Below are 18824 nucleotides of genomic sequence, written 5' to 3'. Positions count from 1 at the left end.
CAAGTGATCTCTGTAAGCCAAAAAGCTCAGGCTCAGGGTTTTTTTCTACTCTTGGCTCGCAACATCTCTACAAACCTATTTACAAAGAGGCAGCCAATCAGAAGAGGTTTTCTTAAAGGTAGAAGTTAAATTGCTTTTTTTCCAGACAGGTATAGGATAAAAAGAAGGATTATTTCAACTGGTAAAACACTGAGCTCCATACAGGGGTCTGACATGTTTAAAAAAGAAAATCATTGAAATACATGTACACAACTGTATACAGTCCTCCTAAACTTGATTTTGTTCTCAGGCCTCAAGTTAAAGAAAAGAGAGCAGACTGTTGAGTCGAGCAGTAACCTGAAGAGGTGTGGGGAGCTTGAGCCTCATCAGAATGCAGACAGATGCATGCGCTTCGACTTACATGACCATCAAACTGCCTTCAACATCGAACATCAAACGCACCTCAGATCGGCCCCCTCCCCAATCTGAAATTATTTACAACTGAGAGACTCTGGGGGCCCCAAAACTGCAAGCTTGTCAATCAAAGCAAAGAATAAAATGAAGTTTAAAAAAAAATCACTTCAGCCATTCTTCAGAGAGACGGGAAAAATCATTTCCCTCCACAACACTCAGACCCATTCAACACACATACTGCAGTGATATACTGAGCCTTGGAGAAAGGCTGCAGTTTAAGTGTGATGTGTACACGGTGCTGCAGAGAGGTTTATCTCTGTCGCTGTATGTTTTAAAAATCAACCATGGAGTCACTTCAGGGAGGACACAGAGTCAAGCTCAGCATCACATCTGCTGATGGCTCAATGATTCCCTTTCACACATCCCAAAAGAAAACATCACATACACAGATATGTAAAGCAGATGTAGTGGCCGACACAATGACTTTAGTCACCAGGTACCATTCACACAAGCACTTTTTTCTATGCTTTTTCTAAGTGACTGCTTTTTATCTAACATTTGTAGAACTTGGGGTTAATATCTTCCCAAAGGATATTTGGCATGCAGACTGGGAGCAACCAGGAACTGAACCACCAACCTTCCGATTAGCAGATGACCTGCGCAACCTCTCTGCCTTAGTTCCACTGAAAGGAACTCCTAATGGTTCAGCATTCCAGCTCTGTGAGTATGGCTGCTTCCTGTTCCAACATGACTGTGCACCAGTACAAAAAGCAAGGTCCACAAAGACATGGATGAGAGTTTGGTGTGGAAGCACTTGACTGGCCTGCACAGAGTCCAATGTCAATGTCAATGTCATTTCCTGACCTCACAAATGTGCTTCTGGGAGCATTCCTATAAACACACTTCCCTGAAGAATTGAAGCTTTTACAGTTGCAAAGGGCGGGGCCCACATCATATTAAACCCTACAGATTAAGAATATGATGTCACTCAGGTTCATATGAGTGTGAAAGCAGACCAGTGAGTACTTCTAGCTTATAGTGTACATACCAAACCCCTGATGAGTTATTAATTTAACAGCTCACCGTTGCTGCTCCCTCTGCTTCTATTAGTATTTCAAATTGGCCTGCTGTTGTTTCCTATTGTAGATGCATGTGTGGTTAACAACAACGGCAGGTGCAAAGCTTGCAAACACTGCTTCTCTTGTGATGATTTCATAACCTTTAAATGCTTTTAAACCATTGCTGTGGCAAATATTAAAGCACACTATAAATACTGGAACACTTTTATCGGAAGGCTTGATCACCAGTGTGTTGGCTCATTTGGCGCTGCTACCTTCATGGACAATCTGGAAAATTCAATAGCTAGCTTGACAGATGCTGAAGGAATAGCCACAGGAATGCTGGTGATAAATCTGCATCCAGAGATGCTTGGGGTGCAGTCAGGAAAGGTCATTACACTTCAATACCCTGCAATGCCCCATTAGGCAGAGCAGTCTCTAATCTACTGGAGGAATCTGGTAGTTCCACCACACGGAGCATGTTTTTGATTGTGAGACAGTAGAGGAGGTGCTACATGACTGCCACCCCAGCTGTGTGTATAGGCTCTGCGTTAATCATCCAAGTGTTTCAGCCTGGACTGGTGTGTGACAAAGAGTTGAATTTCAAGTCCTGTAGAGGAGGACTAATAATCATAATCATATAAAAAGCAAACAGAAACAGAGAAACCGCAGCTATAATATCCTTGCTGTGATAGAAACACCTGTATCTGTCACACGCTTCAATGGGTGCTATTAAAGGCTTGTATATGGTAGCTCAAGGCACAGGGGAATACCATTTTTCCACACATTTAAAGGACAAAAATGTGCAGGGAACAAAATAGGTGCTACTGGGAGGAGTTTAAGCTAATTCCTGGCTAAGAAAGGTACTCACATTCAGAATGGATATGGTGCTGGGTAATACATTTCTCCTTGTTAACCAAATGGAGCTACTACAATTTACTGATTTATTTATGGTTTCTGTGTGTTCTCCTTCTCTGTCCTTGTGCTGTCTAAATTAAACACCTCTCCTGTAAATGTTTGTGGAAGCAGAGCGTGTCAATATTCAATGCGTGTTTCCTCTTTACTTTTTTAAAACCAGGACATACAATGACAAATGACCCTGCCAGCTTCACTTGTCTCTTTAAATCACAGAGATGACAGTTCAACTCTTCTCACTGGTTGAATTATCAATTGCCACTGTTTCACAATTTCAGTGATTGAAATCAAATTTCAATCTAGGGTAGACAAACATTAAGAATTACTAAAGACTGCGTTCTAATTGTCTGTGTGCTCCTCAAATATAAGACTGTATGCACAGTGTGTGTGTGTGTTAGTTCTGCTAGCGTTGTAGGTACACACCCATGGTTTTTATTGGTTTTATTAGCCTCTTTGCTACACTACCAACAGAGGACGTCCAGCTGATGGTCAGGTTAAATTTTTACTTTGAACCGAAATGGGTATTCTTCCTTGTCCCATATCCCTCGTCCTGTAGGAGGTTTCTACCTGTTAAAAGGACGTCTTTCCTTCTCGCTGTCGCCTAATGTAGAGGGTCAGCTGATTGTTGGGGTTTTCTCTATATTATTGTAGGGTCTTTACTTTGCAATATATAAGTAGATAAGTATCACACATGGGGCCTGAAGGCCGGAGGTGGAAAAATGTGTTCATAAAAAAATAAATAAAATTGTAGTCTAGCCTTCATTCATTGCAGTGGTACTAAAGTTAATTCATGCATGAACTGTATCATATACTTGTATTTGAATACTAACACTGTTGTCTATTATATCTGTTATATCTGTATTTAAGATATAATTATATATACTGTATAAAAAGTATAAAAAACGTTTATCAGAAAACTGAGTAATTTCTAAGTTTTTGTTTTTTCGAAATACAGACCCAGGCTTAGTTAAAGTATTTCATCATGTGTACCAAAATTTTATGAATTTTTGTACATTTCAGCACCAAATGCATGAATTTCGCTGCTAAGTATTGTTTCTTTTCAGGATGTCCTGCTTTTCCAGTTGCAAAATACTACAAATGGCAAACTGAATATTTAACACTGCAGATCAACAAAGAAAAGCAATAACAGCTCCCACCTTCTGGAAATGTCTTGAGCCTAATTTAATAAAACATCTGTGACAGGAGAAGTCAATTTAATAACCGCAATAAAAAATGTTTCCAACCCAGCCCATCTCTTCCCTCAAACTTCATATTGAGCTTTAATGTTCGACTCAACTGGATTATCATAGAAGGGGAATCACAATGCTGTCTGCTTATGAGCCTACAAGGGTTAGAGTGCTCTGACTGTGCTGCTTGTGTGAGCTCCGTGTGTGCGTTTGTGTCTCTCTCCCTGTCAGCGCGGTGCGATTCGTCTTTCTTCACCATGTCCTCTGATATGCCGCCAAGGGCCTGCAGCTCTCCTCCCTGTACAGCCCACTCATTCTCACCTTTCTCCATGTTCCCTTCTGTCTCATCAAATGCTCTCGTACACGCTGAATGCTGTGAAATAGGAAAACCGACTAATGTAGCATGCTGCTGCTGTAAGTCAAGGTAAAAGCAATAATCACTCGTTGATGTTTTTAATTAAACCTAGACGCGTTAGAGAAGAATCCTTCCTCTTTAATATATTATAAATCTTCTAAATGTATCATTTTTACTTTTATTATTACAGTTACAATTAATATTGAGTTACTGAACATTAATGGTATCATCACTGCCTGTTCATTGCCCCTTGGTGAAACTGTATTGCCATTACATTCTTAACATTGACCTGCCAGGAGCCACCGACACACAGCTCGATTGTATAATGTGTGTGTGTATGTGAATGAATGGGAAAAGATTAAGGGGGGGGGGGGGGGGGGGGGGGGGCATTTGGTCACTCTCAGCTGCTTGGGTCTGCATTTCTACTCCTCCAGCTATGGGTTGCTATAGAAACAGCTCTCTCAAAGGAAGTCTAGCCATCTTATTTCAGGTCTCAAAAACCAGGACCTCCCTCGCCGTTTCACGTCCAGCCGTGCTCGACCTCGAGGTCAGATGAGCCACCTGCTACCGTGTGCTTTTCAGAGGTCACACACAGCCAAATGAAAAACAGCCAGTTTACTATTAATGAGTAGAGGCTTGCTACTCATCACTGTTACAGAGCCAAGGACTCAATGCAATATAAAAGAACTTGTTTAGTTCGCTCATGTGTTAAAACAACACATTTAAGTGTTATAAAACAAATCCATAAAGCTATACAGATGCTGATAATCCTGGTACCTAGTACGTTTCATGCATGTTGATTAACAGACATACGATCAGCTACGATCCCTAGAGTAAGATTTTTATTAAAGAGATCTACTCATTTCCACCGCAGTTTTCATAATCCTGGTCAACACTAGGTGCAGCACTCACAGCTCCCCCGACTCTAAACTGCTCCCAAATAACCTGTGACATGTTTTAGTTTTACACAAGACTTCATATTTCTGTTGCCCAGGGGTGTCGTCTGGCAAACAGCTAATAGGAGCATAATTGTATATGTATATGCCTTGGTGCCACCCTTCCAGTTCATCTCCACCTTTTTCGTTTTTGCTCACTTTCCTCTCTTTGAGACAAATTTCTTCTAACATGTAAAGAGTTGGTTTGAACAGTGGGTGAATGGGGCTTCTGTATTTGATATTACTAATGTCACGTAGAGCCAAGAGTAGAAAAATACAGTGTGAAATGGAGCATTTAGAGGAGTATATGCGTATATAAACTGACCTTCTTATTTAACGTGTTGGCCATGCTTAATATAAACATCCAACATGTCCAACAGAACACATAAGATAGAAAATGAGGAGATATAATGATTGGTTTCTTTTAAGGGACCTTTGCTGTAACCGTCTCGGTCACTGTCTGCACTTAATGAGCTCACAGTTATTTCTATTTGCAACATTTCAGCCAGACAGACCTTATCACGCATGAATTTTTCATGACACAGGGAATCGCTTCTGACACCAGTGTTCAGGCTCTGAGTATACATCCTCTCTGGAGAAGGATGTAATGAACATGGAACACCTCCCCCTCTGTAAGCTCCCAGCATGTGTGTTTTTTTCTAATTAAATCTCTGCGGGGTTTCAGAAAGACTGCATTTTTTTGTTCTGTACCCCGTGTTCCCACCAGATTCCCGTTTGGAGGTACAAATATGGCACATGGGTATCGCTCTTGCCCACGTGAAAGGTTTAATAACGTGTATCTTGCAAGATTTTTTGGAAAATAGCTCAAATTATGTAAAAAAAAAAAGACAAAAGAAAAACAAAAGTACGTATAACATTCAAATAATCTACACAAACGTTATATAAGAGAGAGCGTGCGTCCCTGTGATCGATCTACTCCACACACTGCTTCCCATCACACACCTGTGGGATGAAAGTGACCATACTTTCAAACAGCTCTGTTTTACATAAAGTCTATTACCCACCAAAACCCCACATTAAACCTGCCTGTGCAGGAGGCTGGCTCCTGTTTGGGCCACACATTTTCATCCTCAGTGTCCACTTTCTTCACGCTCCTTTGCTGTTTTGGCTCAATAAAACAAAAACATTTGATAAGACTTGTCTAGAGATCAGCTTTACGCTCACTGAGAGCAACAAATAAATAAAATAAACGTGAATGTACAAAGCGCTGCTGTTCAGATGACGCATAAGAAGCTTTTCTTTTTAAAGCAGTGTGAGCTCTGAACTAGTGTGGACATGGGTTAAAGGGGATGCGAGAACAGAAGCAGAATTTCACCACTTCCTCTTCCCGTCTCCATTAACAGCATCATTATACTCCTTATGCTTCTATGGCAACATTTTCCACCAGTGATTTAGTGGGCCAACGTAATCTATAACAGTATATTATGATGGGTTGTTTTATACTACAAATTAATTCTGCAACAAAATAATTTTTTAATAAAAAAACAATTAAAAAGTAGAAAATAGTGAGTGCAAGAAGTACATCTTTTATATACAGTTTATCATCAAACCCTTTCCTTTAGTTGCAGTCTGAATTATTTCACTGTTAGTTAAATAAAATCGTGTTTTTCACAGGTTGAATTTACCTTTAATTTGACTCAAACTCATAAATCATACATAACAGGTAATAATAATAATAATGAGAAACACTGAAGAAAGGAATCGTAATGATAACAAAAAGTAGACAGCTCTTATTGGGAATTGTAATTTAACGCCAGAAATCATTATGCCTCTTCTTACAGCAGGTCTCACTTTCTACTTTAAAAAGACGATACGTCATTTTGAAATGAAACCTCTCGAGTACATAGAAGGAGATGGCAGCACCGCACGGTTTAAGCGAACAAGGAAGGGAAACGCAGTAAGCCAGTCAACTCGTTATCAGTCAGCCCTAAAACGGCCCTTTAATTAAAAGCAGGAGGTAATGAACGCGCTCGGGAGTCTGATTAGCAGCTAATGCCCCTTGCTGGGAGCTGATGGGCTTCCCCGTCTGCCCTTTTAAAGCCAGACTGAATGGCACAATACTGTGTGTGTAGTGACTCACCAGAAGAAGCCATCAACCGCAGCAGTACACCTCTGGATTAAAAACTGTAACGCCTCGGGATTTACAGACTTATAAAGTGGCTTGGAAGTGTAAGTGTTGAATATGTTTTACATTAGGAGGGCTCTTTTTTTTGAACTTCTTCTCACTATCCTCTCTGAGGATGAATCACCTCAGTGGTTGGCATAATAATAAGCCAGTCAGCTACTAACACCCTCAGCAAGCCAGCAGGGAATAATAATAATAATGATAACAATAACTAGATAGATAGATAACGTCAGTGCTAAGATGAAGCTCAAAGTGTAATTAAAACTGTAAGTGCAAACAGGTAATTACATCAATACAAACGGCTAAAATTGTTAGCTAGATGCATTTAACAGAAATGAGCATGCTAACAACGTCACATTCTACCACCGGATGTAGCACGAATTCAAACAAACACAAGTTTCTTCGTATGAAAACATGACAGCGTGAACATGTCATTACTAACCAGTTGACTGTGTAGCAAGAATAGGCCAGCGTGCTCTGCTAGAGCACCACTGTGTGGAAAACGAGGACTGTCAGTTACCGATTACTGTACTTTATTTGGATTGCGGTGTTATATTTTGTGCGTAATCTATTTGTGATGATAACTTTGGGGGATATTATGCTGCCTTTGCTAGAGCAGCTAAAGTAATATTTAACTAATGCAACACTTAGTTGATTATTGCAAGTTAATTTAGGGACTAGACAGCAGCTTGTCCATGAGTTAGGTAGCTAAGTAGTATTAATTTAGCTGATTTAATATTTCACCACAAATATTAACTTCAAATTAATAATCACAGTTTTCATTGTGGTGCATAACGACACATCGTGTTGCTGTTCTTAGGAACAAAATCCTTTCCATCAATATCCTCTGCACACAGTGCAAAGTGTATGCTTGCAGACAGGGTCACTCTCTGTCAAGTGAAGGCTGTCTGCGCTCTGTTTTATTCCAAAGCTGAAGTCTGCCGACGCAGTAAGAGCTGCTGAGAACTGTTCTCTCAGATTTTCCGAGACACAGTAAAGGTATGAATAAAAAAAACAAAAAACAGTACGCATATTTTAAATGAGCTTAAAGGCAGCAAGTAAAGTTAGATAAAAGCAAGTGGAACAATCCACAAGAACAGTATTATTTCCAGAGTAAGATCATTAATCGGTTAGGTTGGGCTTATTATTTAATCCTCCACATCTTTATCACACTGCCTCCTACACGACGACAGTTCTCTTTGTAGCATCTATTATTATCCCATCGAGTTCAGACATCTATAGAGTCAGTTGGATCTGGAGCAACCCACTCAGAAGCATACGTGGTGTCAGCTGAAAGCTCATCAAGGCCTGGGTACTAATCCAGCCATCCATGTCGAGCCAAACAATGTTCAAATCTCCCCAAAGTCTCCAAGCCATTTTTGTCTAGGATACAGTAATCCCTTGGTCTCTGTGCTGCAGAGTGAGCATGCATTTGAATATATTAAAACCTCCACCAAGGAGGTGATAAGCGGAATTTGAGCTCCTAAACCAGACTGCTATTAAGTTTCCTGTGAAAGTTTCACCCAAGGTTGTTCAAAGAGTTTCACTGCAGAGCTCTCAGAGGGCTGACAATGGGTTATCCTTGGTGCATTGGGCTTCTCTGGCATGCTTAGTGAAGTCTGTCCCTGTCATCTTCACAGGGAGGACATACATATCTAACTTTGTGCCCATTTGTAACTGTTAAAAAGGTGGAATCTGGAGGTGTATAGACACAGTGACTGCAAGCAGTGAATGTAGATCATAAACATGTGCAAAGAAAAACATAAAGGCACATATAAGTAACAATATAAATGAATTTAAGTTTAATATAAGAGCATTTAAAGATGATGTTACCTTCCAGAAGTTGTCCACCTTGCCATAGACTAGTGACTGATTCTGTCTCTTAACGTCATCGATGTGCTTGATGTCACTGGCGTTGAGGTGCTGCTCCACAACAAAGCCCAGGAAACTGTTGTCTGGGGTGTGAGCTGCGACAGAACGGGGGAAAGAATATGTGAGCAATTCTACAGAATTGGTGTCATTTGTACCTGACAAAGGTCAGCTTTGCATTTACGTGTAAAGCTTTTTTGGTGCCATGTGACATCTATCTTTGTCAGCACACCACGTGGCATCGTTCAACATTAACCATGAGACTTCATTGTTAACTGTCCTGAAAACCTGAGACTGACTGACTGAAAGACCACGTGCACCTAACAATAACTAAACAATAAATTTTATTTAGAAGACTCTGATGATGTCACTGCATCAGGGCTTGAATATGAAAAACAAACAAACAAACAAACAAACAAGGAGGACGATAAATGTTTTAATTTCTCTAAAAATAAAACACACTTAAATTGATCAGAGGTGAGCTCTGCCGGGAGAGAGACCAGCGAACACTGCATCCTGGTTCCTTTCATTCCACTTCTACTCAGCGTTGAGTGCGGAGCCTGAAGCTGGCAGCGTTTTACCTCACTAGCATCTGCCTTGTAAAACAAGTGTGAAGACAAGGGTTTGGAGCGCGGACAGGAAAGGCTCAGTCAGGAATTAAATGGCCTAATAACATCATTTAAAACGAAATAACGGAGCACTACAAAGCAGCCCGTGCCTTCACCTCTGGAAGCGAACGGAGCGAGGTTGTGTTGGGGAGGCGGTTGGCTGTGCATTTGTGGTTTGAGCTGGAGCTCCGGGGAGCCACTGCGGTCAGAGCTTGTTCTTACCGCAAGCTTATTACTACAAAGGCAAACTGAGGTCAGTCAGTCAGGGGAGACGGAATGAGCTTCAGGGCAGTAAATAAGGGAAAGATTGAGAGAGGAATTCAACTACCTGCCAGCACTTAAACAACTCAAGTTCAAGCGCTGCAATTAAACTGTGGATTAATAATACTTTATGTAACATGAAGGAATATATTGTGACTTTTGACACGTGATGGCAGGAATACAGAAAGCATGACTTTTCTCAGTTCTACAAGTAAAACTGACGTGTTCTTTGTCATGGTGATGGGTGGATTGGTACAGCATCCCGCTTAAGAAAGAGACAGTGTTTGCTTTTGCCATCTCACCGGGCAGGTCACATATTGGCTCACGCTTAATACGTTTAGGCAAACAAAAAAAAGAAAAGGGAATGGCTATGCAGAGTAAAGCAACAGTCCACGCAACTCCTGAACGATGGCAAAAATATGCAGTCACATCCTTTTCTGCAATGACTTGAAAAGGGCGCAAGGAGACAGCAGTTGTTACGGTCTGCCTGAACATAAAGCAAATACAGATTTCAAAGTTTCCATGACTGTGCTGAAATATTTCATTTGGGACAGTCATCACACGCGCCTCACCCGTTACACGTCAAACTCTTCACTTTGGGGAGATGCACAGATAAGCAGCTTATTCTTTGGGCAAAGTGCTGCTTGGCGAGGGTAGAACACTATCATGCGATTTCAATTCCTGTCTATTACAGTCAAAACTATTGCTCTTCACTTCCTAACATGAAAACACAAAGGAACCTTTGACCCAACATTACAGGTGATTCACTTTGTGTGAGGAGTGTGGGAGAGTGCAATAACGTGGGAGTAGCTGTTGTGGAGATATTGCCACGTCTGTACGAGGTGTCAGTGTAGGAAGGAGTCAAGCGCCACTCCCACAATACACAGTGTAAGGTCAACATAAAATTGCTGATAAGCACCGATCTCTTTAAGCATGAGAGCCCTTCCCTGTGACATTTAAAGGAAATTTGACAATAGATGGAAACTGCCACATCCCAAAGACTTAAAATTCAGGATTTCACATCCTGTTACTTCAGTTGTGACCTTTTTGTGTGTTCATTTGTGAGTCAGTCAACATTATCTGTGGATTATCCCTTTAATCTCTTTTACTCAGCTAACTGTTGTCTGTGGGAGGGAAAGAATCAGAGAATAAAATGTATATTTTTGATCATCGTTACTGTGTTACGGTCATTGTACTGCTCCTTGTTTATTGGTGTAATCCTTTAATCCTTTGCATATATGTTTCCTGAGTCCCTTCCTTTTTAATGTCCTCCTATATTTATGGGCTCAAAATGTGGTCATAAATATTTTGTACTTGTAAATCAGTTTTGTATGTGTAAAAAGAATTTGTGTGTGTGTGTAAAAAAGATTTGTATGTGTAAAAAGAATTTGTGTGTGTGTAAAAAAGATTTGTATGTGTAAAAAGAATTTGTGTGTGTGTAAAAAAGATTTGTATGTGTAAAAAGAATTTGTGTGTGTGTAAAAAAGATTTGTGTGTGGACTGTGTGGACAGTTTGAAGCTGGAGGATCTCTGTGTAAATGATAGAAGCTAGGTCCCGTAACTTTCAGCAGTTGTTGAAAGGATAACGTTGTGTTATATCAGTGGTTAGAAATACCATTATTACTTTAGGATTAGTTTAACACAAAGTCAGGGCTGACCCAGGACCATGGCTGTGAGTCACAGTGGGCAGCATAAAAGTCCTTTCACATCGGACGCAGGATGTGCTGCTAATGCTAACTAAAAGCAAAGGATCCAGAATTTGTTGCGCTGGCTGCTGAGCTCTGTGGGTTTTTGCAGCAGCTCTACCTGTACTAGATGCACCTGCTGCTTGTCTTTTCTATCTCTGACTTTATGTCCTCTACAAGAGTTTCTGGGGTTTTTTTGCTAGTTCTTCAAATGTTCAATAAAAACATGTATGCTAATTCATAACGAAGAAAGCTTTGTAATGAAGACCCCCCCCCTCCCCCGCGGTCCACAGTGCTGTTGAAAAGGCTGTGGAAGTCCCTGTATTAAACACGTAGACCTGTGACACACCACCAACCTCGGACGACCACAGACTGTTTTCCTTCGTGGTGATGAAGGAAAACGCTGGGTTGGCATGTAAAAGGGCATTTATTCCCTTCAAAGACCTGCAGTTCAAAAAAAGCGCCCCTCCGACAGCCAAACCCGTCTGTTCTCTGATTGGATTGTTACATTTGTGATTGACATGACCATTGAACAATCAGAAGGAAGGAAGAAAAATAGGGTCAAAATTCGTACAAAATTTGGCATTAGTAACTTGCAGTCCACACACAAATCTTTTTTTACACACACACACAAATTCTTTTTACACATACAAATCCTGATTTACAAGTACAAAATATTTATGACCACATTTTGAGCCCATATACAGGGTGGACCATTTATATGAATACACCGTAATAACATGGGAATGGTTGGTGATATTAAAGTCCTGTTTGTGGCACATTAGTATATGTGAGGGGGCAAACTCCTGAAGGTGGGGGGTGACCATGGTGGCCATTTAGAAGTCGGCCATCTTGGATACAACTTTTGTTTTTTCAATAGGAAGAGGGCCATGTGACACATCAAACTTATTGGTAATGTCACAAGAAAAACAATGGTGTGCTTGGTTTCAACGTAACGTTATTCTTTCATGAGTTATTTACAAGTTTCTCTTTGTTCACAGCCATCGACATGTCGAAGAGGTTAACACGTGAGGAGCGGATCGAAATTGTGTTGATATCTGGTGAACGCAGTAACCGGGTCATTGCAGCAGATTTCAGTGCAAGACACCCTACGAGACCACCCATCTCCCATGCTACAGTTAGCAAACTGCTTGCTAAGTTTCGTGAAACTGGTTCAGTGTTGGATTTGCCAAAATGCGGACGCAAGAAAACTGTCACTAATGAAGAAACATCAGTGGCTGTCCTAGCTTCATTCAGCAAGAGTCCACAGCGTAGCACTTGCCGCATGTCACTGGAGAGTGGCATTAGTCGAACATCCCTTCGGTGGATATTAGCTACTCACAAATGGCACCCTTACAAACTCCAGCTACTGCAGCATCTCAGCGAGGATGACCCAGATCGGCACAGAATCTGCAGAATGGGCAAAACAAAAATTGGAACAGGACCCTCAGTTCACGCAGAAGATTTTGTTCAGTGATGAGGCAAACTTTATTGTGAATGGTGAAGTTAACAAACAAAACCACTGCTATTGGTCTGACACTAACCCACATTGGATGGATCCCTCCAAGACTGTTGGAACAACAAAAGTGATGGTTTGGTGTGGTATATGGGGTACAACGGTAGTGGGTCCATTCTTCATCAATGGAAACCTCAAGGCCACTGGATATTTGAAATTGCTACATGATGATGTGTTTCCCTCTTTATGCACTGAAGCTGGCACGTTCCCTGAGTTTTTCCAGCAAGATGGTGCACCACCACATTATGGGTGCCAGGTCCGAGCATTCCTAGATGAACAGTTTCCTGGAAAGTGGATTGGTCGTCGTGGGCCAGTTGAATGGCTCGCAAGGTCTCCCGATCTGACCCCCTTAGACTTTTATCTTTGGGCTCATCTGAAGGCAATTGTCTATGGTGTGAAGATACGAAATGTGCAGCACCTGAAACTACGGATACTGGATGCCTGTGCGGGCATTTCTCCTGCGGTGTTGCTATCAGTGTGTGAAGAGTGGGAGAAGAGGGTTGCATTGACAATCCAACACAATGGGCAGCACATTTTATAAGTGGTCAGAAACTTGTAAATAACTCATGAAAGAATAACGTTACGTTGAAACCAAGCACACCATTGTTTTTCTTGTGACATTACCAATAAGTTTGATGTGTCACATGGCCCTCTTCCTATTGAAAAAACAAAAGTTGTATCCAAGATGGCCGACTTCTAAATGGTCACCACCCATCTTGAGGAGTTTGCCCCCTCACATATATTAAAAATGTGCCACAAACAGGACTTTAATATCACCAACCATTCCCATGTTATTACGGTGTATCCATATAAATGGCCCACCCTGTATAGTCCCTCCAATCCTTCTTTTACTTTACTTCCTACTTTTTTTTTTTGCAAGTCAGCTGCTCACTCTCTCTGTTTATACTTCCCTCCTTTGTGTTTTTCCTGCCCTCAGTAATGTTTTGACTAAATTTACATGTGCCTTACTATCCATGTCCCTGGAGTATTTAATTCAACTGATTTGCCACTTAACTCACCTCTTTTCACTCTGTTTGTTTATACACTCCCTCCCCTTATCCCCAACTGGTCGTGGCAGACCTCCTTGAGCCTCATATTGTTAAAATGGAGTTTTTCCTTCCCACTGTCACCAAGTGCTTCCTAATAGAGGATTGACTTGATTCCCAAGGTTTTCTTTGTCCTATTGTAGGGCCTTTACCCTACAATACAAAGGGCCTTGAGTGACTGTTGTTATGATTTTGCACAATTTAAATTAAATTAAATTGAAAGTATATTTAGTCGGGCTGTGATCTGGTGTCCTGTTGGCTGCTGAACATCTTCTCTGTATTTGGAGCTACTTTACAAACATTGTTACCGTCGTGACAGTAAAAGATTTTTTGAGAAAGCAGAAACATATATTTAAAGTCATTGACAGCTGTTAGTGTGGAAAGGATAACAAAGCTAGCATGGTAAAAGCTAGATTGGAGAAAACCTTGGAGCAGAGGTCAGTCTTCATAATTACTCCAAGAGCTGATTGACGACAAATCTCATATTTAACATTATATTTAAATACGTATTTTAATATAATGTATTTTTACATAGTCAGATCCAAAAAGATGCCCACTCAGATGATAACAAGAGACTATGATGGTTTTCTAATGCCAAAGAGGCGGAGGTGTCCTGAGAACTTGGAGGAGACTGAACTAACACTCTTCCATCAAACTGTGTAAACAGGACAGGCTATTAATTAGTGTTCAGCCTTCTTGATGCACTTGGTAACAGATGCTTCTTGTCCCACAAGGGCCGCTACTCAAAATGTCACTCAACTTGCCACAGCATCATTCGCTATTAGCTAACAAACAGCCTGGGAGGACAGCGCTGTCGGAGAAGCACTTGCTCTGAGCGCCAGAGGTGAGGGAGCAAATTTGCTTTCTAAGGAAGCCTAGACTTACTCTGTTAGATTAGCAGTCAATATAGGACTCTGAGGAGAAAGATATCTTTCTGGGATATTTATTGCCTAAAGAAGCAGTAAGATCTCAGTAAATTCTGACTATTCGTCATCGTACAATGGCTCCTGCACAAAAAATATCAGACAAATGTAATCCCAAATTATAAACTAGGGATTGTGTGATTAGTGTTGGCCGAACAAGAAACTTTTATTCTGCTGGCCAGACAGAACTGCAAAAATGCAACATCAGCGCTTAAATCTCAGACGCTTTGAAAAACCTACATCAAAGACTTCAGGGTCTTACAGCATCTCTGAATGGCCCTGAAGGGGGAAAATAAACAAGCTACATCTGCAAGTTTGAGATTTTAAATCTCGAGTAGAGTTTGGATCTTTTTGAATTCAGTGAGGAAAACTGAAAGGGTCCCTAACAGCCTTTCTTTCTCAGCATATTCTATTTAGTGTGATTGAATGGAAGGATAACATTAGGAAACCATTAGTATAAATTGATACAGCAGGTCTGCAAAGTAAATCTCTGCTTCTTAGTTAGGTGTTCTTTAACTACCAACCACTTACAGTATAGGCAGAACAGAACGAAATAGCCATATTTGCGTTTCTCAGCAGCATTCCTATATTGTCTGAAGCTTCTCCTCCACTGATATTATAGAAATCCACTACAATCAATCTAAATGATCATCTGTAAAGGTTTCAAATGAAGCAGGGTAAGAACACACTGTGAGGCGCTGAATTACATCAAAATAACACCCTCAGTGTCCCCTTCACTGCGAGCATTGCTAAACAGAAACAGGCACACGGATTCTACTTGTCAGGAATTACATTTTCTTGTCAGGGACAAACATTTCAAAGTAATGCAAATTTCGTTGTACATGTCTAATGACAATAAAGGTCTATTCTATTCTGTTCTATCCAAATCTATTTTGACATAGCGACGTGGTGTGATAAAGTATTTAGCCCTCTTCCTCGTTTGTTATTGTTTTATTTTACCAAACAAATTGTAATTTTACACAAAGACAACCTGAGTAATTCCAATCATGCTGTTTTTAAATGATTTTTTCATTAATTAGGGAAAAAAATTGTCCAAATCTACCTGGCCCTGTGTGGAAAAGTAATTGTCCCCTAACCCTAATAACTGGTTGTGCCACCCTTGGTAGCAAAAACTGCAATCAAGTGTTTTTATGATAACTGGTGATGAGTCTTTCACATCTTATTTGCAGAATTGTTTTAATTTAGCATGAATTGCCTGTTAAAGGTCGTGCCAAGTCCAGGCTTTGATTAGTCCACTTTAAAACCTTCATTTTGGTGTTTTTTGGGCAATTCAGATGTGGATGCCTGGTGTGTTTCACATCATCGTCCTGCGTAACCCAAGTGCTCTTAAATTTTCAGACGGTGAACTGAAGGCCGGACACATTGTAAGTGGTCCAGGTGGTAAAACAGCTAAGCAGGCCCAGACAATCACACTACCACCACCATGTTGGTATGATGTTCTATTTATGAAATCCTGGGTTAGTTTTACACCAGATGTAACGGGACACAAAAAGTTCAGCTTTTGTCACTGAATGTTTTTTTTCTGATGTGCTTCCCCTCATAAACAGGACGATTTGATTCATTTACTGCACAGCCACTATGGCCTAACCGCTGATTAGAGGAGTCCAGCTATGAAGCTGAGAGTTTTTCCTCTCATCATCTTGGTATTTTGAAAATGAATGTAATGAGCAAGGAGTGGCTTTGACTGATAAACTGCACGTCATCAGCTAACGGCTTGTGATTGACAAGTTGTTAGCCAATGAGCCAATCAGCTAACCCCGGATAATCCTCCCTTCTGATACTGACTGACTGGAAAAGCAGGTGCGCTGGTTTGACCGAGGGCTCTCGTTTCATTGTTGTAAACAGATGCTCTTGTACTTTTGATGCCATGTAAAGTAGGCGTGCTGAGAGGGAAAGTCAGAGAGCAAACAATAGATTAAAAGAAATACTTAAGACAACATGTGTGGCAGCGCCATTATCAATCAAAGCTCTCAGGGCACTCCCGGCCAAGCAGACATCAGGGTCAATTACGTAGTTGGCAGAGGTTCAGAGATAAATGCTATCATCTGCTACATTTGACCTCTGACCAGTATTAATCATGATTTCCATGAAGGATTAAACATTCGGTAGCAGAGCAACACAAAGGAAACTGGGCATGAACATACGGTGGATAAGAACCTATTATAGTGAATGCAAATCTGAGGGATCACCACAACACAGGAATAGATGAACCTCGCTGCATCTGAAGGCTTTCTTTTTGCTTTGTTAAGCAAGAACAAGAAATGTGCTCAACAATGCAAATTACTTATCCTTGCAATGTTTAACCAATTAATAAAATCCCCAGTAGCGTCAGCAATGTTAAGTGATTTAAGCCCAGAAAAAAAGAGATCTAAAGCCTGGCTATACTCAATCTATCTGCAGTCACTTCAGGCCTATGTAACTTACAAAAATGTGGATTTCTAAGCTGATGAATCCATGAATAAATTACACGTGAAAGACACTAATCCTGCAAACATGAATTCAGATAAGTTGTATTGCCACTTTTTCCTCTCACTGCACTTAAACATGACACTCCTTTTGGCTACATTTTCCACTGCAGAGCTGGGAATACGTCATGGGGGGACACACCTGTTGGCGTTGCGTAACACTGGATCACCACCTCACTTGGCTCACTGTTGCTACTTGTGGAGGAGCTGGTTAGGCCTTTCAGAAAAAACAAAAAACCTCCCCATCTCTCTGTCTTTTTAAAACCTAAAGACTTCCAAACAGCAAACGCAGCTCATCTCATTGCTTCATCCTCCATCTTTTTTCTCTATTCTTTAATAGAGCGACAAAGCCCCGCCCACCTAATAACAGGCTGCTCCGCTACCTGGCTAGCTGAACACAGCAGCTGTTGTGTTTTTGTTATTTATGTGAGACGGTGCACATCCTGGGATGCGAGACAAATTTCACAAGTTTTCCCTGACAAAGTGAAATCAAATCAAATGTCACTCTTTTGCGCTGCATGGATCTACATAATTATTCCGTCAAATCTTCAGATCTTCCGATTATTAATGACTCGTGTTAGGATACACAGCCTATATGAATACAATTTGTACACTAGAAAACTCTCTCTGCTTTCCCAACTCTGAAATAGATTAATGAGTTCATTTGGTCTTGTCTTATTGACCACAGGCCACACACTCCCAATCCCCCCCTAGCCAATGATTTATCCTTATAAATGAACCAATCCGAATCTAGCATAAATTATCGAGCCGAACTCAATTACTCCGCTGTTACATCTCCCTTCAATATGTGACACGGAAAAACAGTTTGATACAGCAAGAAATGCGAGTAATCCATTTCAGAGGAGTTCTGACTGTTGGGCTATGAAGCTGTGTTCACACTCTGAAGAGCTAATCTGAATCACCATGGTTACAGATTATGTTTAGCAGTGAAAATCAGTACTTCTTAGAGAGCATTTTAAGACAATGAAAAAGTCAAAATAAGGTCACAAATGTTTTGGCTTTCAAGTTAGTATTAAGCCTACATTACTTTCTTTTCATGCAGGAAAACTGAAATTAATATCAACAGGAAAATGTGGGCAACTATAAGACTTTTTAGAACCTTTCTTCATTTTAATTCAAGGTTTAAAGAAATAAACTAAAAATAATAACCCAAAGGAACGCTGAGAAACTCACTGAAACGATGTGAAGCTGACGACGCCACTAACTGTAAAGCTAAAACAACGTGATGAGCAACAGCAGCTCCATATGCAAAAACAATGTGTGCATAATGTGAAAATATTAAATGTTCAAAGTTTCAAACAGCAGACTTCAGCCTGAAGGCCGGTGTAACGCAGCACAATGTTGTTCTTGTCTCTCATGTCTAGAAGTGAGGCAATTCTGTGGTTTTAACACTCAGCCCAACTGCTGTGCACTTGTTTCA

The 18824-nt window shown here is 40.7% G+C and overlaps 1 protein-coding gene across 2 annotated transcripts in view; it reads right to left on the bottom strand.

Moving 5' to 3' along the window:
- mgat5 (alpha-1,6-mannosylglycoprotein 6-beta-N-acetylglucosaminyltransferase) overlaps window positions 1-18824 on the bottom strand; it is a 106309-nt gene that overhangs the window by 18548 nt on the left and 68937 nt on the right. For both annotated transcript variants that reach the window (XM_080876748.1, XM_080876749.1), the window contains exon 11: window positions 8823-8956. In XM_080876748.1, the coding sequence (XP_080732874.1) occupies window positions 8823-8956 (134 nt within the window). The remainder of the gene's footprint in view (window positions 1-8822; window positions 8957-18824) is intronic.

This window comes from Rhamphochromis sp. 'chilingali', assembly GCF_963969265.1.
Source record: "Rhamphochromis sp. 'chilingali' genome assembly, chromosome: 3".
Lineage (NCBI taxonomy): Eukaryota > Metazoa > Chordata > Actinopteri > Cichliformes > Cichlidae > Rhamphochromis > Rhamphochromis sp. 'chilingali'.
The sequence above is the reverse complement of the archived record's forward strand: the minus strand, read 5'-3'. Positions and strand labels throughout refer to the sequence as shown.